General features: G+C 33.9%; 2 protein-coding genes across 6 annotated transcripts; both read left to right on the top strand.

Moving 5' to 3' along the window:
• Positions 1 to 2,107: 2,107 nt before the first annotated feature.
• On the top strand, positions 2,108 to 12,313 carry LOC132178787 (CLP protease regulatory subunit CLPX2, mitochondrial-like). 3 transcript variants are annotated; one of them, XM_059591338.1, is made up of 15 exons: positions 2,108 to 2,739; positions 3,229 to 3,290; positions 3,480 to 3,580; positions 3,696 to 3,779; positions 4,334 to 4,380; positions 6,307 to 6,381; positions 6,467 to 6,544; positions 9,075 to 9,131; positions 9,470 to 9,540; positions 9,624 to 9,723; positions 9,843 to 9,947; positions 10,277 to 10,339; positions 10,477 to 10,599; positions 11,088 to 11,246; positions 12,221 to 12,313. In XM_059591338.1, exons 1-15 carry the CDS (start codon positions 2,200 to 2,202, stop codon positions 12,233 to 12,235), a joined length of 1,680 nt encoding a protein of 559 aa, XP_059447321.1. In that variant the 5' UTR covers positions 2,108 to 2,199; the 3' UTR covers positions 12,236 to 12,313. The 3 variants fall into 3 exon arrangements, with proteins under 3 accessions (XP_059447321.1, XP_059447320.1, XP_059447322.1); XM_059591337.1 differs by lacking the exon at positions 12,221 to 12,313 and adding an exon at positions 12,005 to 12,132; XM_059591339.1 differs by lacking the exons at positions 10,277 to 10,339; positions 10,477 to 10,599; positions 11,088 to 11,246; positions 12,221 to 12,313 and adding an exon at positions 10,058 to 10,146.
• A 272-nt stretch (positions 12,314 to 12,585) lies between these two features.
• On the top strand, positions 12,586 to 19,276 carry LOC132177431 (serine carboxypeptidase-like 18). Of its 3 annotated transcripts, none has more exons than XM_059589755.1 (14): positions 12,586 to 13,475; positions 13,571 to 13,716; positions 14,994 to 15,070; positions 15,205 to 15,327; positions 15,566 to 15,668; positions 15,861 to 15,898; positions 16,363 to 16,464; positions 16,887 to 16,946; positions 17,177 to 17,335; positions 17,491 to 17,562; positions 18,398 to 18,516; positions 18,749 to 18,862; positions 18,969 to 19,023; positions 19,120 to 19,276. In XM_059589755.1, the coding sequence occupies exons 1-14, from the start codon at positions 13,300 to 13,302 to the stop codon at positions 19,201 to 19,203; spliced, it is 1,428 nt and encodes a 475-aa protein (XP_059445738.1). In that variant the 5' UTR covers positions 12,586 to 13,299; the 3' UTR covers positions 19,204 to 19,276. The 3 variants fall into 3 exon arrangements, with proteins under 3 accessions (XP_059445738.1, XP_059445739.1, XP_059445737.1); XM_059589754.1 differs by having other exon boundaries at positions 12,587 to 13,475; positions 16,887 to 16,973; XM_059589756.1 differs by lacking the exon at positions 17,491 to 17,562 and having other exon boundaries at positions 16,887 to 16,973.
• The last annotated feature ends 1,670 nt before the right edge of the window (positions 19,277 to 20,946 follow it).

Below are 20,946 nucleotides of genomic sequence, written 5' to 3'. Positions count from 1 at the left end.
CGGTTGGAAAATAAAGCTTTTATATCTAGAAATAGCTTTTTAGAAAAAAACTTTATTTTCAAGTTTTTCCTAAAAGTGTGTTTTGACATTTTTTATACAAAAAAAAAAAAGAAAAAAAAGAAAAAAAAAGAGAAAAAGTCAAGGAAGCATTTTTTTGGGTTTTATACCAAACCGAACCATATTTGCTTTGCACAACTTTTTATGCATTAAAAATACTTTTTAAACTTCTTAATGCAATCTCAAATATACCCTTAGAGCCTGTTTGGTATTACGTTTGAAAAATAGAGCTTTTAAGTCAAAAAGAGTTTTTGGGTAAAAACTTCATTTTTAAGCTTTTGCTAAAAGTGTTTTTTTGTCATTTTTAGACTTTTTGGATCCTTAAAAGCGCTTTTAATTTTTTTTTAACAAACGATTACTTTTTTCTTCAAATGGACTTTTTGGGTGTTAAAAATACTTTTAAGTCTCTCAAACGCAATTTCAAACAAATCCTTAGTATTTAAGTAGTCGTTTAGAGATGTCCATTCCTCCATGCGAGAACCAAACTAGAGTGGGCAAGGGGGGCATTGCCCTTGTGGTGACTCCAACCTTGCCCCTTTATAACAGGGGCCAATTCGTCACAATAACATGACCTTACATAACATGTCATAAGCATAAACTTATACTAACGCAGCAGAAACATTTATATAATAAACATCACATTACATTTAGAGCTGGCAATAAATGTCTACATTTTTCAACATTTACATCTCTGTGTCTATTACATAACTTAAAACATCAGCTCGACAAAAGTGTCACAGCGGCAAAAAGGCATGTACATTAAGGGTATGCTTGGAATTGTGTTTTAGTGGTCTAAAAGTGCTTTTAACACTCAAAAAAATCTATTTAAAGAAAAAAATGTTAGTGTTGGTGATTGCGCCACAACACAATGGTCTCTAGCCACAGAGTACGTTGGGATAGTTGTCACACATGTTTGCCAGCCTTAAGATGGTGGTCTTGCGTTGTTTAGGGGTTGGAGAGGGTGGATCTAGTTAGAGGGCTTGTCAGCCTTTTCTTTTTATATCGAGCCGAGTGTTCAATAAGTCACTCCGCTTGGCTAATGGGCGAGCTCAAGTTCGAGTTTGCCCAAGATTTTTCCCTTGGTGAGCCAAGTTTAGCTTTTGACATGTGTCAAGCTCGTGATGAGTGTAAAAGAGCTGAGCTCACAAAGATACTACTCGCTTGAACTCGACTCGTTTATCATCCTATTTGCTAAGTATTGCTTGGCATGTGAAAAACACATTTTTTTAATAGCATTTTCACATAATTCAAGAATTAGGAACACATTAGGAATTAACTACAAACTAGTTTGTAGCTAATTATGTCCTTCTCCAAAATAGCTAGGGGGGATTTGCGCATAAGAAACTTGATTAATATGTTTATACTATTAAGAAAAATTTGCATTATTTAAGATTGTTAAGTTTTAAGAAAGTCAAAAGAGTCTTCACAAAGTCATGGACATGGCTTCACAAAGTAATAATCTCAAGTTATTTTTTGAAATGTTTTAAGAATTATATATATATATATATATATATATATATATATATATATGAGGAAAGATAGGCTTACAAATACATTTTACAAAAAATCTTTTACAAATTGATGTGGCATAACATGATTGAATATGAGATAAATTTAAATTTTGAGAAACTCAATCAAATTGTGCCACATCAGTTTGTAAATTTTTTTTTTTTTTATAAACTGATGTAGTACAATATAATTGAATATGAGATAAATTCAAATTTTGAGAAATTCAATCATATTGTGCCAGTTTATAAAATTTTTTTGGTAAAACATATTTTATAAATTTTTTTTTTTTTATAAACTGATGTGGTACAACATAATTAAATATGAGATAAATTCAAATTTTGAGAAACTCAATCATATTGTGCCACATCAATTTATAAATTTTTTTTTTGTAAAATGTGTTTGTAAGCCTATCATTTTCTAATATATATTAAGAGTTTGAACAATGAACATATGTGAAAGTATTAATTAAAATATATCAGAAAAGATTTACAAAAAAAGGTCAAAAAAAAAAAAAAAAAAAAAAAAAGATACTAAAGTGAAAACGAAAATTCGTTGTGATTCTCAGTTCCTCCACTTCCATGTTTCCTCTAAGTCTTCAAATTGAAACCAAAACCCATCAACAAGAAAAGCAAAATGTTGTCGATTCTCCGAAACAACAGAATCAAAAGTAGAACCATGATTTCGATTCTGGAAACCATGTTATCGGGTCCCAACCAAGTGACGACCCACTTCGCCGACAGCTCTCCCAGTCGTAGAACCCTAGGCTCCCACTTCGGCCAACAAGGGCGGCAGAGCTCCTCCTACGACCACATTCGCGCCGACGTCAACTGCCCCCGTTGCTCCCGCCAAATGCCCGTGATCTTCTCCAACCGCCCGTTATCCATAACGGGCCGTGAGCCGGGGCTTTACCAGGCCCTCAATCTCTGCCCCAGTTGCAAAACGGCGTTCTACTTCAAGCCCTTCAAGTTGGAACCTTTGCAAGGCAGTTTCATCGAGGTTGGGAGGGTCAAGGACACCGAGAAAGATCGAGCTCAGTTTGGGAAAGCCGAAGCTTGTCGAAGACCAGATGAGGAGAATGATGCTGCGTCGCATTCGGGGAGGGAGTTGCCTACTCCGAAGGAGATTGTTAAGGCGCTCGACGAATTCGTCGTCGGCCAAGAAAGGGCGAAGAAGGTTTGAATTTTGATTTTTCCTTTTTGGGTGGTTTGCTTGTGAACTTGAATTTTTGTACTCGTTAGCAAATATTGACTTTTGCGTGATCAATGTGGATTTTTTTAGAAATCTAGGTGTAGTTCGTAGCGAATTCTTTATCAAATGTGTGATTGTAAATAGTGAGTAAAATTTCCGTGTAGAACTCTTATGATTTTGTGTGCTCAATTTTGAATTTTGTGGAATTCATGCACTTGTAGATGCTAAGTTTTGGTGATCGTGTAGTTTTGTGCGTGCCAATTTCGTCGATGTTTATTGATTTACAAGAGGAATAGAATTATTGTGTAATCATGACAACGTGTATGATTAACATCTTCATTTTATTCCTGATAATTGTTTGTGGAATAATGCAGTTGTATCTGGATGGCATTGTTAAATTTAATGCACTATATAATACATAATTGTGGGTTTTTTTTTTTTTTTTTGTCATTGAGATGTATGCTCTCGTTACAGGTGCTTTCGGTGGCTGTTTACAATCACTACAAAAGGATACATGACGAATCTTTCAATCAAAAGTTAGTTCATATATTGTCTTTCTTCTTGAGTCAGCTCTCGGTCTTTACAACCTATGACTCGAACTTCATACGGGTTATTTCAGTTTTTCTATGAGGGGTTTGGCCTTAGTTGATTTGTTTCGTAATGTTAGATGCCTATCCACTCGGGGATGCTTCTTTATTTACTGAATTTGTGCATCTCAATACCAGGTCGGGTGTAGAATTGGGTAATAATGGAGAAGAAAATGAGGACTGTGATTCTGTTGAGCTGGAGAAGAGTAATGTGTTATTGATGGGTCCCACTGGCTCAGGTACGAAATATGAATTTGGTTTCTTTTTCTCTCCTTATGGTATTAGCGTGAGAACCACCTGCTTACAAGGGCTGCAGTTTTGATTTTTGTATTCTCCCCTTGGCTGTAAGGATAGGAAAGACATTACTTGCAAAAACACTAGCCCGTGTTGTGAATGTACCATTTGCCGTTGCTGATGCAACAACGTTAACACAGGCAAGTTCATTGCTTGATATAGTTCTTTACCTGTTCATCTTGGTAATAAGGCTATTGGCTATTTGTTCATATGCCATTGTATGGAAGCTGCCTATGCTATCCTGTTTGACAAACATGGACATTTACAAAGATGAGTTATCACATTGTCGTTGACAAAAAATTATACGAAAATGTCCTATGGAATATATTTTCACATCTAGGCAATTCTTCATACTATGAAGTTGCTTGCTGAAATTGTAATGAAGTTATGTCCCAATATAAGAGAAAGATTTCAACTTCTTGAACATATGTGGATCTTTTGCTCTATCTTCTTGATGTCTAGAATGTGAGAAATACAGATTTATTGGGGTTCTCAGGACTTTATTATGACTACTGATTTTGATGCATGCAAATTGCAAAAACTGCATGTTCTGTTTGTGTTTCATTTTCGTTAATATATCTTTTTGAATTTGCCACATCATTTACTTAAATATTTGTTGTTGTTCTCAATAAATTTTTGCTGCCTTACTGAATTCATCTGATATATTCAACTGCTGCTGCTGCTCTCTCTCCAGGCAGGTTATGTTGGAGAAGACGTGGAATCAATATTGTATAAGCTGCTTATGGTATGGTCTTATGCTATTTAATTAATCTGTTATACATGGATATTAAGACTTTGAGTTTGTATTTTAGAAATGTGTATATATATACTTATAAAAAAAAAGAAATGGTTATATATATACTAAAAGTTTCTCATCATTTTGGACTCTGAACATTCTGTGTGATCCTTCTGTACATGTAGGTAAACAACACGAAAATGAGGGTAGCCTGATTAATTCTTCATTCTTCTTCTTCTTCCAACCCCCCACCCCCCACTCTTTTGTTTTTGTTTATTTCTAACTACATATGGTGGTTTCAGTCTTCTTATGCCAATTGTCACTCCTTGATAAGTTTGGCTGCAGACCAAATTGGCGTATAAATGTTTAATATGGTGATAGAGTCAAACGAACTGTTGTATTTCTTTTGTTGCATTTCTTACATATAAATGTGAATTTGTATACAGAGTTGTTGAAATTTGGACTTCAATGTTCTGGTCCTAAAGTGGATGGTGGTTGCAAGTTCACTGGGTTTATTTCATTTGAAGAACTTCATAGTTAATATACAAAAGCATTGGCATTTGTAGGATGGAATGATCACTTTTCATTCTTCTTACTGATGCTGAAGAGCAGCGAAGCATTATTGGTACATGATATTTAGAACATGATGGTATTAGAATGCGAATATGGGCATTCTTGGTGCTTGATCATGGAGTTTAGAGCCGCTTGATTATGTATGTCACACAGGGGCGGAACTAGGATTTGAGGTATGGGGGGACGGAAATTTTTTCTTTTGGGTTGGGGAAATGAACGGACTCATATAAATACAAAAGCATATAGATACACATAATCTCTTTATATGTATGTTTGTATAAAATAAAAGCATAGAAGTGTTACATCTAATCTCGTGGCATCACAAATACATAATAATATAAAAAACTAGCAAAATAGTGTAGAATAAAAAATAATTTTTTTTTTTTTAAAAAACTAGCAAAATAAATCAAACACGATTTATAGGGTCTAAGAAAAAAAGTACCTTTGAGCGTTAACTATTTTTCGTAACAATCCCCACAAGCCCCAAATAACAAGAAGAGAAATGCTAAAAGTCGAGTCAAACAATGGTGCAATCATAAATGATTAAACCATTTAATTTGTGATGTCAAAACAAATATTATAAACCTAAATGATGTCAAAATAACTATTCAAAAAACTGATTGTTGGTTTTTTTTTTTTATTGATTGTTGGTTAGAAGCTACTCAAAGATCTCAAACCATTTAACTTTTTTCATTCACATATTCAATCAAAGTACTAAATCCAATTGAGTTTTTAATTAGAATCGAACTAGAATATAGAGGGAAACTAAATGAATTGGGTATTTTAGGTTTTTTATATTGAAGGAGGGGGCAAAGTTAAAAAAAAAAAAAAATAAAAAAAGAAATAAAGGGAAAACAAATATTATTTTTTTGGGGGGAGCAAAACTATAAAAATAATTAAAATGGACACATATATTATTTTGGGGGAGCAAAACTAAGAAAAAAAATAAAAGGGGATACAAATATTATTTTGGGGGGACAAAATATCATTTTGGAGGGACAAATTTATAAAATGGATAGATTTTTAAGGCAATTTAAGAAAATTTGGAAAGATTTTGGGGGGACATTCGTCCCCCCAACACAAGCTGTAGGTCCGCCCCTGATGTCACACATCTGCATGAGCTTCTTGTAGTTGTATGTGCAGTAATGTGTGAACATGATGCCCTTGTCTTTAATAGTTTTAAGGAAACGTCTAAGATATTTTCTTAGCTTCAGGGCTCTATTTCATGGACCTATTTCATTTTTAATTTCTTGCCTCTTCTCCAATATGTGCTATCTTAATTTTGATTGATGGTTCCATAAATTTTTTTGCATGAGTTTTTTCCTGTAACTCACATAATTGGTTTTGCTGATTGGTGTTTAGGAAGCTGAGTTCAATGTTGAAGCAGCTCAGAAAGGCATTGTCTATATTGATGAAGTCGATAAGATCACTAAGAAGGTTTTGTGACTTGTTACTATAGGGAACGTCCAGTCAAAATATTTCTATGCCCTATTTACAATAATCCCATTGAATTTTTGTGCAGGCTGAAAGCTTAAACATTGGCAGAGATGTATCTGGAGAGGGTGTCCAACAGGCATTACTGAAAATGCTGGAAGGAATGGTGCGTAGATCAAGCTTGAATAGCTTTGTAGTTAGTTTCTGTTCATGGTTTATAATATATTGATAGAACTTCCTAGAAAGAATGCTGAATGCAGTGCTCCAACCGGTTTACTTTATCTGATCCTGTACATCAATTTCTGAATGAAACAGTTGTTTTCTTTTTATTTTGCCTGGATATCTATTTCAATTTATAATTGTATACATGTTTAATACATTGGCATCAGGATATGCATGTTCTTAGTGTGGAAATAAAGCATGTGGAAGTTTGCATTACTCTTCAACAAGTCTTCTCACCACCTTTATGTTTTTCACTTTCGTATTTTTCCTCTCTTTAGGGCTTTTGGTCTCTCAAATGCATCAGTGAACTATGCTCTCCTAGATGCGCTGATGCGTTGCGTATCTTTCTACTCCAATTATATGTCCTAGTAAACATCCCAATTTTTGTCTATCAATTTTGTGTACACGTTTTGATTGGTATGCTCACATGATAGTATGTACTAGGAGTCTGGCATGAATTTTGGAATCGAGGGTTCCAGTAACAGGTTATTTTGTAGTGCCAGTAACATTTTATGTTGCCAAATCGGGTAGTTTTTAAATTTCACTTAGAATTTTTATAATGAAAGCTGACTTCTTTAGTAACTCAATGGGTAAACTATTGTTTTCCTTCTAGCAATATATGGGCTGTTGACAAAATCTTTTAAGCATGGTAAAAAGTACACTTAATGCGTAGATCTTCGCATATTACCTTAGTGTTTGGGGCTTTCGAAAAAATGAATCAGGTTGTGCTCACTCTGTCTTCACTCTTTTTTTTTGGTTGCACCTACTTTCTACCAACTTTTTGTCTGAGATGAGTGGGTTCTGGGCTTTGTCAAATTGCCTTTGAACTTGCATTATTACATAAGGATACTGATGGGTCTGAAGACACCGATTTTTTCATGTTTTGGATTAGTAGGAATGAAGTTTATAATTTCAAACATTTCTGTTGGTGTTGGAATTTTTGTTTCTGAGTTTCTGCAAATGGCTCTAGATCGGTTTGCGTAGTGGTTTCATGAAAATCAACTTGCCTCAATATTCTTGATTCAAGTTCGGCTATGACTCCAATTAGTTTCTGTAGTTCAAAAATATTGAATCCAAGATGGAATTTGATATATATGAATAACATTCTAGAGTTCATGTTTCGACTTCCTATTCTAGGAAAATTTTGGTGATTGAAGCCTTTTGATGTTGGACGACCATTTTATTTAGTGATCAGAGTTTCCTACTATCATATGTGGGCCACGAAACTCTAAGTTGCACATGTTAAGAAAGCTGGTTAAAGGATTATGGAGGGGTTGGAGCCAAAACAACTAGAGAAAACTGATAATCTAAGTTGCTGCCGTAGGGCTAAGCAGTACTCTTGAACAGTAAATTTGATTGATACTTTTGGTGAATTTCAATGCTAGTTTTGGAGCTGAACCACCTAGTTTTGGCTTCTTTTAGCCAGGTACTTTCTCTTGTATACTTTCCGTGTACTTGGGGTGCCTTATGCTGCATATATACATCTTGATTACTTATAAAAAAAAATGGTTTTGATGATGGGCTTGTTAGCCTTTTATAAGATAGGTTTTTTAAGGGTTAATAGTGGGTGAACAAGGTTTGGTTGTGGCTGAATACTGAAGAAAAGAAAGATTTGAAGAAAGAGATAGGAAACCTTTGAGTCTCACCAAGGCCTTCTAGGAGTCTCACCTAGAAGAGTTCTTTACAGAATCTCAGCATTAAAAGAAAGCATAGTATGCTGGATTTATTAATCAAAGTTCTCTTGCCAATTGTTTACGAGGGAAGAAGATTATATAGAAGCAAAATCCTGACATAGTAGAAATCACGATGGGCCTTATTTGTAGCAGCCATACCACTTTGCAAATTTGTAGGATCCCATTATTCATCACTTTCTTTCTTTCAATTTTCCTAGGTGAGAGTCTCCTTTGATGGTTATATTCCAAATGAAACCTCTAATGGAAATCTATAGTCTGACCTATTAATCAAGCATAGAGGTCCGCATAACCTTAAAGCTCTAATGGAAATCTAGCATAACCTTAAAGCTCTAATGGAAATCTATCTTGTATATGCTGTGGTTCTTCATTCTTCATTTTTCAATTTTCATTTTTTAATTGTTTTTATAACAAGTAAATACATTCATTAGAGGATACTCCTAAGGTATCCCGCCTGAGTTCAGGAAAAGCACCTAGGGTGGTGCATATGACTTGAGTTAACTGAAAATTTAAGGAGTACAGTCCAGAAAAGGTTTAAGGACTTGATTAAGTCTTTAAACACATAATTGTGAGCATTCAGTAGTTGTCTTATCATTTTAGTGATAAACAGAGAAAATGTTGTGTTATTGTTGGTTATGTCATCTTTACACCCTCTGAAGATGCCTGTAAGGTGAGACACATACTTTTTTTGAAATGATTAAAAAACTCTGTTCTAAAGCTTTAAATATGCAAGATATTATATTATATTAGGCTGTCCATTCACTACATGCTTTTCTTTGTCAGATAGTGAGTGTTCCTGATAAAGGAGCTCTGAAGAATCCCCGCGGTGATCACATTCAGGTATGCTGGAGCTAAAACTATCCGTTTTTCTTATGTTACGTTTGTTTCTATTTCATACAATTATATCTGGTGAGTCATAGGCCAAAGTAGCCCTCAGTGCAGTTGGAACTTACCATGTCTGTGGAACTTGGTTTCATGCCAGGCACTTGCTAAATGAATTTGATGGAATTACTTAGTAGATATTTTGAAATAAATGATATTTTACTAGGAATTATGGAATCTTAATATCAAAAAGTTAAATATTTTTGAAGCTTCTTAGTTTCAGAATTACTTTTTTATTTTATTTTATTATTATTATAGTTGTTACCTGGGTATCTTTAACTTTTGACGTTTTGCAGATAGATACAAAAAATATCCTCTTCATTTGTGGCGGAGCATTTGTTGATTTAGAGAAGACCATTTCAGAGAGGTAATACCATTTTCTACTGCTGTATGTTTATGAAAATTCTTTCTTTGTTGGCTTCGTGTATGATGGGTACATTCTTTTTCCAGACGGCAAGATTCTTCCATTGGCTTTGGAGCACCGGTTCGCTCAAACATGAGAAGTGGCGGATTGACCAATGCTGTAGTGACATCCTCATTGCTGGAATCTGTGAGAATCCACGCATTAAATGAAATGCTCATTGATTGCTTTCTGCTTTTGTATTTTGCATAATGCATATGCTTGTTCCTTTTATTAGCTGGCCTCATGGGTTTTAAATGAACTTGTAGGTAGAAAGTGGTGACCTTATTGCATATGGCCTCATACCTGAATTTGTTGGACGATTTCCAATTTTAGTGAGCCTTTCAGCTTTAAATGAAGACCAACTTGTTCAGGTATGGTCTATCAGTTTAATGTTTATTTTGTTCAAATTTTTTGCTGCCAACTACTTGGAAGGGCCATATCATGCTCACTGAGTGGAATGGTTGGGTTTTTGTATTTGCAGTTTTGTAGCTTTTATCTGTTGCCTAATTGGCTCAAACTCCAAAGTTGTATCATGTGATGATGCTTCTAAAGTTGTTTTGCTTCAAACAGGCAATAAATCTTGAAATTAGAAGTGTTTTTTTTAAGGAAAAAAAAAGAAAAACGAGAATTCATTCATTTTCTGAATTTTTCAATGATAAGGAAGTAGTTAACTGTTTCATGGGTTATTTATGTGTCATAGGTCCTCACAGAACCAAAAAATTCTCTTACTAAACAGTACAAGAAGATGTTCAGCATGAACAATGTAAGCTTTTGAACCACTGCATCTGTGGTCTGTAAAATTTATTCCTTTTTCTATCCTGTTTGTGGTCTCAAGCATGCAGATGTGGTAACCCTCTATTTGGTACTTCTGGAACTGCTTATCTGTCTATCAAATTTCAGGTCAAGTTACACTTCACCAATAATGCTTTGACATTGATCGCGAAGAAAGCGATGGCAAAGAACACTGGTGCCCGAGGGCTAAGAGCAATATTGGAAAATGTTCTGACAGAAGCAATGTATGAGGTAGATATGGGTCCTTGTATCTATCCTAGTCATTATAATATATGCAACTTGTGTGTGTTTTCCCCCCTTTTTTTTGGAGGTAAGCAGCCACACAAATTGAATAGAAACCTCTATATTTGTTGCAATTCTCAGGTTGTTAATTAACTTGATAGTGAGACCACTGCATGATATGGGATGATGTTTTGTCACTATAAGAGAGAAATGACTGACTTGCATTTTTTGCTTATTTGGCAAAAAACGTTGCTAGTTTGACTAGCTGTTCTAATCGGCAACAAACTGGTATTGCAATGAGTTATTGGTGCTATAACCTATCAATTCAATGAAAGTAATCACTTACCTGTTGGGGAAATAGTCAATGCATCTTGTTATTGATTCTTTCCCTGTCACTCCATATGAAATTAAATAAATGTTAGATTTCTGCATCAAGGTCTTTTATGACATTTAGCACACCCTAATGCAACCATTCCCTTTTGTCTTTTTATGCACAGATTCCAGACATGAAGGCCGAAATTGATACTATGAATGCAGTTTTGGTTGATGAAGAGGCTGTTGGGCCAGTGGATGCTCCTGGATGTGGAGCAAAAATACTTCGGGCAGATGGTGCACTCGATCAATTGCTTCATGACACAAAGTCCAGGGATCCAATGGTATGTTTTTCAAATGCATCCTCTTAAGTGACCCTTCTCAACTTTTTTTTTTTTTTTTTTTTTTCCCTATTCTTCTCAACTTTCCGTTTTTATTTTGATTGTGTTTTTTGGTGTTTCAAATTAAAATGATACAGATAATTGGAATTATGTAATTTTGGAAATATCTAGAGGTCAGATTTTTAATGGCTTGAAAGTACAACAAATTGTGAGCATGTCTTTTTTTTTTTTGGTCTAGATTTGAGATTGTCGATTATGCTGATTATGTTCACTAATTGTATTGTAAAGGTCACAATAATATAGGAGTGTTGAATTTGGTATAAAGGATTATTTCTAGAAGAAATTAAAAAATTTAGAAAATGCAGCCAATAAGCTTGAATTCAAATGGCATCTCAAGAAGAAGGTGAGGTTGTGGATTCAAGACCTACTGGATTTATTTATAATTAACCAATAATAAAGAAAAAGAAAAGAAAAGAAGTAAACTTTACAAATGCAGTTTAAAGGATTACCAAATTTTAGATATGTTGATGTATTACCATATTTTTTTCTTGTGAAAAACCTCCCCTTGGACTTTCTGATAACACCCCTTTTTAGTATAACTTCCTTCAAAATTTAATGGGTCTTAATGTTCGGAAAGCCCATGGTGTTAGGCCTCTGTTGAACTACTGAAGAGTGAAGACCATATGACCCAAAGAGAAGCATAGGAAACCACCCTCTGAACTTCTTGTTTCTTGAATAACATAGTTGACCTCTGCTTGCAGGGTGGATTGCAGGTTCAGTCAAGAGCCATTTGATTGTAAATTTTATGTAATTTAGCATGTGTAAAGACTACTACATATCATACACAATAATAGAAGAAAATAAATCTTATATTTCAAAGTTCTTTGCATTTTCCGCAGTCCTCCATTAGACACATGGAGCATCAATCATGCAGGAGGTACAATGGTGGCCCTGACCCATTCTGTTTCTTTTTCCAGATGGATCTTTCATAGGTAAAATGACTGCTGAGAATTGTGATTTTGGCTAGGGAAGAGATGTGAATTGTGAGGTAGTGCTCTAGTGTCCAAAATTCTTCCAAAATTGACATCTTTGGCAGTAGTATTGATAATGGAAATCCAATAGGAGAGAGAAAATCACCTCTAAAATATGCATCATTTGGATAGTGGCATTATTGCTCTATGGCCAAGATTTCCTGGCATTGTCTAACATGATGCATGAGGTTTCTAGCAAACCACTCGATTCAAAACGGCAATACATCAAAATCTCATTCTCACGTAAAAGTGACAGAAAAAGAAAATACTCCCTATTTCTTTACACCTTGACATGAGAAAACTGAAAGTGAGATTGCATAATCTCTCAATCGCACTGAAGTGACGGTCTCCTTTTCTCTCTCTTGCGTTGAGTAGTGTTATTTTACAAGTGCCAATAGTGTTACAATTTACAAATGCTCTCAAGTCCTCATTTCTGAACGTGACAATAAAATATTACTATTAAATAAAATCACACATTAAAATACACGTGAAAAAGGCGGTTGCGTCTAGCTTGATTCCAGCCAGTTGGCTGCAACTCTCCATCGAAGACTAAATGCCAGAAAGAAAACAAAGAAAGAATAATAATAATAAAAAAATAAAATAAGTGGGACCACTGACTTTAATATATAAGACACGTCACAAAATGGACCTAACAAGAGATGCTTTTAATTTTATTTCCTCAGAAAGTCACAATAATTTGCCGAGTGGAAATACAAATGAATAAAATATAAGACGTATTAGGTGTCAATCAAATCAAAAAATCGCATCCAAGGTCTTGACATCTACATATTCCTACCTTTCAGAACTACCAGGATGCTGTTGTGGTTCCTGAGTCAACTGGCCGGGAACAACATCATAAATCAATTTATTCCTGCCGGCTAGCTGCACCATATGATATGATATAAATGTTAACACTTAATCCAACATTGTTTCACGACCATCCATAATTTATAACACATGCTTTTGATTTTCAAGCTGGGTTTACGTGTAAAAAAAGAGAAGTGTGTTAGCTAGAGAAAGCAAGCATGGCACCACCTCTGCGATCAGAAGCAGATAATGACAGCAAGTATCTAACCAAGATGTTGTTGTCGTGCCTACTTCTTCTTATATTGCTTCTCCCCAACTATATTGTTGTGTCCCAAACAATCATCAGCACCCTGCCGGGCTTTCCCGGTGATCTCCCTTTCAAGCTTGAAACCGGGTGAGTATATATATATATATATATATATATGATCTAAGCACAGTGGAAGGTGACGTTAATTGATTGAAGATATTATGGATTTTGTGCAAAAACAGGTACGTAGGAGTGGGGGAGTTGGATGATGTGCAGCTTTTCTACTATTTCGTTGAGTCTGGGGGGAGTCCAAAAGATGACCCTCTAGTGCTTTGGCTCACCGGAGGTCCGGGTTGCTCTGCTTTTTCCGGCCTAGTCTATGAAATAGGTATGCATATATCTCATTAGCAATTGGATTTTCAAAAGCAATAAAATTAGTCCTCATGATTTTTGTCAGTACTGCAATATCGATCCTTCGGTCTACTTCAATTTAGGAACTGTTTGGTCTGTGCTAAAAAAACGTAAGTTGATCCAATCATGTTGCGCCGCATGTATCTTCAATTTGGTGATGAGTTTTAACTTTTAAGTGTGATTTGTTTTTAGTGACGCGGTGAGGTTGATATGGAGTTAAGGAGCGAGAAGGAAAACTAATATTTTGTAGTATTTAATGATAAGACCATAATTATGTACAGATGATTTTAGTGACACAATATAATTGAACCATATAATGATTGATATTAAACCGTCAAAAATCATTTTCAATATATCACTTTTCCTTTCTATATCTTTTTAATTTTTTTTAAGTAATATATTGATGTGGCAAGAATTGACTCTACTACTGAAAATGTTCTATAAGTCATACGTGGCTTTTTGGATATGTGGCAAAAACTTTATTAGTTTTTAGACACCATATAGACAAAAGAACCATTCAGAAGGACTATTAACACACTTTTCAAAACAAAATAGAAAACTCCTTTTAAAGATCACTTCTCAAAAAATAATTAAACACATGCTCATTTTTCAGGTGTAGATCTTGCTTGTTATATATATATATATATATATATATATATATAAGAGGAGAAAATACGTACAATTGGCCTTCCAAACTATCACTGCTTTGTCATTTACACCACGAAACATGCATATGGATACATCAAACTACGTACCATCAATTGTAAAAAATGCCATTCCATCAACGTTGAACGTTATAATGGATGAAAAACTGTTAACATGGCTACTTTTCTCTTTTTCTTCCTAAATATCTTTTTTTTTCTTATAAAATAAATAAAATAACTATTTTTTTTTTTAAAAAAAAAAAAAAAAACTAAATAAAAGAAAGAACAAAATAATCAATATATATATAAAAAAAAAAAAAAACCCCTAAAGGGTGGCCCAACCACCCAGCCACTTTGTTTTTTAGTTTAGTATCACTTTGTTTTCCTATGAATTTATAAGTAACATGAAAAGTTTTCTAATTTTTACTTTTCGGACTTTGAAAATCTTCGTTAAGGTTGATTCTTCACACTCTGGCATGCATCTCTATGCTTTGAATCTAATTAGCCTAAACCAATATATATATATATATATACACATTTGGCAGATGGGTGACGACGTTTATGTCATAGTCGGAAATTACCTTTGCAATTCGTTCGTATTTGGTTGTAGGTCCGCTTTCATTTGACTTTACGGAATCCAGCAAGAGCTCCCCGACATTTAAATTGAACCCGTACTCCTGGACAAAGGTTAATTAATTTCATATTTAATCTCTCTCTCTCTCTCTCTCTCTCTCTCTATATATATATATATATATATATAGATGTTTTGGCAATCTGTCTGGTAATGTTCATGAAAAGTATTGGTGACAATAATTCTCTAGGTTGCCAACATAATATTTCTAGATGCACCCGTGGGCACTGGATTCTCATATGCAAAAAGTTGGGAAGGATACAACATGACTGATACATTATCAGCAGCACAAACCTATGAGTTTATAAGGAAGGTGAGTTCATTAAATATGTTGATATATATATATATATAAAAGATTAATTAATTGGAATCGAGATAGTACTATTGAATTTTTAAATGAAAGTGAACACTTAATTATTACATTAATTAACATTCTCAACTTTAAACAGTGATTTAAGATTTAATTCAAGAAATTGAGACATGCATGCATGCTAACCTCAATTTTGTTTGTTTGTTTGTTTGCTGTTTTGGATTGTGACACGTACATACAGTGGCTTATGGCTCACCCAACATTCCAAAGAAATCCACTCTACATTGCTGGTGATTCTTATTCGGGCATAGTTGTCCCCATTATTGTTGAAAAAATATCTGATGGTAATTTTTGTGAATCAAATCTCTACAATATGTTTATTTTATTTTTAACATTTGCCCACGCACGAGGAAATACTGAGGAAGAGAGAGAGATTTAGAATCGTATATATATATAATGATGAAATGGCATGGGGTGTATATATATATATACCTTAATTGTCGAGCTTTCACTCATGAAGCATGGTTTTTATATAGGTAATGAAGCTGGACGTAAGCCGGCTATGAATCTCCAAGTACGTGCTCACATTAATAGAGTTGGATAATTAAGATAAACTTTGGCTTAGTTTGTTTCCACGAATGTTTTTTTGTTGAAAAATGTTTTTGGAGATATCAATTTTTTTAAAAAATGATTTTTGTTGAAATTTTTTTTTTCGGTATTTGGCTTATACGGAATATACGACGGCAAAGGCGAGGGTGGAGGAGACGGCGAATGAACTACAAAAAAAAGTTATGTGCGAGAAGGAAACACTCGAATTCGAAAAAATTAAAAAAGGAAAACTATTTTACACGGTTTAAATGAGGTTTTTTTTTTCCGGTGAATCAAAATGTTTTCGGTTTGACTAAGATTTTCGGTCATACCAAACACCAAAAAATGGAGAAGTTTTACGTCGGAATGAACGGAGCCTAGGCTAATTCATATTTATTAATGCCTTATAGTTTGTATTTTTGAAATAAATATTCTCTGAATTGGACGCAGGGATATGTGCTTGGTGACCCAACTACAGTTCCACATGATGACTACAACTCCAGAATTCCTTTTGCTCACCGGAAGACGCTTATATCAGATGAGCTATATGAGGTGAACTTCGCCCCTCCTCTTAAATTTATATATTCTCTTGAATTATATTTAGGAGGGGTCTAGCTTAGGTCCGAGACGAGTTGAAATTGAGACACGTGTCCTAATCCCAATTGAAACGGGACATAAATTAATAAGCTGAATTCATTTATGGGCCTTATGAGTTGGGGGTGGCCATGGCCTATATATATGAGCCACCTCCTTCCTCCGTCCTTGTCCATAGATGAGAGCGGAAGCATTCCTATATCTTCCCTGTCTCCTAGTAGTGCTTATTAGCCATTTAAATCCTCCTACCCATTTGACTTCAATATATATATATATATATATATATATATGGTGTTTTTGCAAGCTTTTTATATACAATTGTTACAAAAAAGATGGATATATCTAAATTTCTTGGGTTTTTTACTTTGTATGTGATGAAGTCAATCAAAACAAACTGCAATGGCGAGTATATCAATATAGATCCAACCAATACACCATGCGTAAGTGATCTTATCGCGGTGACGGAGGTGAGAACTCTAAAAGACTCGGTTTGGCAACACTTTTTCTTTTTCTCTTTTAATAAATAAATTAAACACAAAATACTCAAAATTACTTTTATGTCATATAATAACATTTTTCAAATCAAAAAACATTATAAAAAGCATTAACAAACCGAGCTCTTTTTACGGGAATCAAACAGCAGTACTAATTTACCATTTGAAATTTGCAGTGCATCAGCAAGCTATATACAGGAAATATATTGGAACCTACATGTAGTTATCTGTCCCCAAAACCGTTGGCGGTTGGATCAAAGTGGGATCCAAGCTACGGAGAGGATTCTGTAGATCTCCTCCTTACTGCTCCTCAAATTCCCAAACCATGGTGTCGGGTAAAAATCTCTTCCTCTCACAAACACACACGTGAACATGTTTTTTATTTTATTTTTCATATTTCCTTTGCACTCGATTTATGTATATATATTTTTTTGTTTAGTAATTCAAATTTAACTAACCATAACCAGCTTAATTGTTCTTTTTTTTGTAGAGCTATAACTATCTTTTCGTTTACATTTGGGCAAATAATAAAACTGTTCAAGAGGCTCTTGGCATACGCGAGGTGTGTAAATATTTTAAAGGAAAAAAAATCAAATTGAGTCACTAGGTTTTTACGCGATTTTAATTTAGTTTATAGGTTTTTAATTTTAATAATTAGACCCTTTGGTTTTTTATTGGTTTCAAATAGTTCTCTATGTCAACACGTTATCCAATTAATTAATACCACATAACTCTAGTTTGACATGTTATGTGCCAACTGTATGTGCCACATGACATAGTTACTTTAAATTTAAAATACTTTTGTATGTGCCACCTCACCTTTTTAGAAAAAAAAAGTTTTAATTTTAAGGGTATATTTGTAATTTAAAGTAATTATGTCATGTGCTATATACAGTTGGTCAGGTTGGAACAGGGTCCGCTCAATTTTTTTTTTTAAATGGAGAATATCTATTTAGTGTAAAATGAGAAGTAATATTATAAATTTTATCCTTCAACTTTAATATTAAGACAATATTACCCATCATTTTACACTAAATGGATATTCCCCATTTCATTTGATCTTATTGGAGGGGTATTCTTGTCTTTTCACTTTTCAAGGGAACAAAAATACCCCTCCACTATAACTAACTGGATATTCTCCAGTTCAAATAAAATGGAGAAGATCTTAATTCCATATTGTTAATTAATTGGATGGTATGTTGACAGAGAGACATATTTAAAAAAAGAGGCACACCTAATTAAGGATCTAAATGTTGAAATTGAAGACCGAAGAATTAAATAAAAATTGCACAAAAACATAAGGACTAATTTCGATTTTTCCCTACTTTAAACAACAATAATAATGGTTTCAAGATCAAGAATAGTTTAATTTACCAATTACTTCAAATGACAACCAGGGGAGCATCAAAGAGTGGACAAGATGCAATGCAAGCTTATCTTACACGGACAATGTCTTCTCTACTCTTGATTACCACCGAAACCTCATCAAGAAAGGGTATCGAATGTTAATTTATAGGTAATGTCATAAATTTTATTTGTCATTTTCCCCAATTTAATTAAACGGTTCATATATACCCTTTAATCATAGCTCATTAAATTTATGTTGGGTTCATATCAGATTAATTCGCTTGTCGATCGTGTAAAAAACTATCAGTCCTAATTGGATTGCACGAAAATCTAATTTCATTGCTAAGAATCGAACTAACATACTTCACTCATATGCATTAATTCATTTCATTTAATCACAGCGGTGATCAGGACATGGTTATTCCCTATGTGGGCACACACGCATGGATAAAATCTCTAAATTTGACTGTTTCCGAAGATTGGGAGCCATGGTTTGTTGATGGACAAGTTGCAGGGTTAGTTTCTACTTAAACTTGCAAATTAATCAATCTAATTTGAAGTCATGATGATCAAGTTAATTATTTTCAATTATAAATTAACTTCAATATAATGTACATGTAGGTACGCGATGGAATATAATTATAAAAAGTGCCGCTTGAGATATGCAATTGTAAAGGCAAGAAATACTTATAATCTTCCAATTATTAATTTCCTTAGTTATTACCAAAGCTAATTAATTAACTACATTATATGTCTTGTTTTAATGGTGTAGGGAGGAGGCCACACAGCTCCCGAGTACAAGCCAAAGGAGTGTTTTGCTATGATTGAGAGGTGGTTTGCTTACTACCCTCTTTAATTAGTCAATTTGGTGTTATTCTTAATAAACAGTTTCATGAAACTCGACAGCTTCAATGGCGTCCTTAATTAATCTTTGGTTTTTCTTTTTTCTTAATTGCTCATGAAACTGTTCCAAATTTTTAATTTGTAAGCATTACAAATTTGGATTTTTGCTCTCTACTTGGGATCTTGGTAGGCGAATTAGAGCAAATTGAAACTGAAAACACGACATGCCTATCATCTTGACACAGACTTAACCAAAGCTCTGATACTACTTTGATAGAGGTGAATACTATAGTTTCAAACACAACGAAATTAATCTACCAATATTTGTGAAAATGAAATAGCCAAACTAGCACAAAAAATAAATACACCCACAATCCAGTGAAAATCAAGCAACCCATAATTAGAAAGACACCAAAAGTTTTTTACGTGAAAAAGCCTCTAATGCAAAGGGAAAAAACCAGTTAAATTTTCCACTATCAATGATAATGAGTTTACAATGTATTTTCTAAAGAAATATCTAAAGGTTACTAACACATCAAGACAAATATTTAAATTTTTGGACAAAACATAAATTTGTCATTCTAAAAGTGGATTTCTATAAGAACAAAGAAAGATCTCACTAAGTGAGTATGCGCAATCAAGCAACTGGAGAAGAAATACAACAATCGACACTAGTCAATACATGGCTTTCATGGTCAAGAACAACATATATACTAAAATTTTTATCAAGATCAGACCACAAATGATCCTCCAATCTTTAAAGGAAGTGTTTTAATAAAAGCCCCAAAATTTTCTCTCTACCACTAATGGAGCTACGGTCATTTTGTTTGTTTTTGTTTTTGTTTTTTTTTTTAAATTTTAATTAATTAATTTATTTTATGTCTTATATAAAAGACGTGGATTGTGCCATTTAGAGCACTAGCCGCTAGCAGATGCCCTATATGTCATTATATGCCATTCCTTTCCTTATGTTTAGTCATCATGCTTTTCATGGTCTATTTCTTTTTAATTTTTTTAAGTGTTAAATACCTTATTCAGCCCTTTGGTTTCACTTCTTTATTTTTTGACCCTTAAGGTTTACTTTTTATCACAGGAGTCCCTCTTCTTTGCTTAAAGTCGGAGATGATCCTTCCGTCAAAATTTCGTCCAACATTTGATGGAACACCGTGTCAGCACAAATCACGGTTTGACACGTGTCCATATAATTAATTAATTAAAAAAAAAATTTTTAAATTAAAAACATTAAAAAATTATATTTAATTAAATTTAAAAAAAAAAAAAAAATTTCATTTGGAAGTGGCTGGTCACCCCATGGCCCTTGTGGGTGGCGAAGGGGATGCACATGAAAGTTTTAGTGTCACTACCATATATATTAATTTGGCAGATGGGTACGTGACGACGTTTATGTCATGGTCGGAAATTACCTTTGCAATTCGTTCGTATTTGGTTGTAGGTCCGCTTTCATTTGACTTTACGGAATCCAGCAAGAGCTCCCTATATATATATGTTTTGGCATCTGTCTGGTAATGTTCATGAAAAGTATTGGTGACAATAATTCTCTAGGTTGCCAACATAATATTTCTAGATGCACCCGTGGGCTCTGGATTCTCATATGCAAAAAGTTGGGAAGGATACATCATACAACATGACTGATACATTATCACCAGCACAAACCTATTAGTTTATAAGGAAGGTGAGTTCATTAAATATGTTGTTACATATATATCTATATATATATATATATATAAGATTAATT

This window comes from Corylus avellana, chromosome ca4 (genome assembly GCF_901000735.1).
Source record: "Corylus avellana chromosome ca4, CavTom2PMs-1.0".
NCBI lineage: Eukaryota > Viridiplantae > Streptophyta > Magnoliopsida > Fagales > Betulaceae > Corylus > Corylus avellana.
Note: the sequence above shows the minus strand (reverse complement) of the source record. Positions and strands in the feature narration are given on the sequence as shown.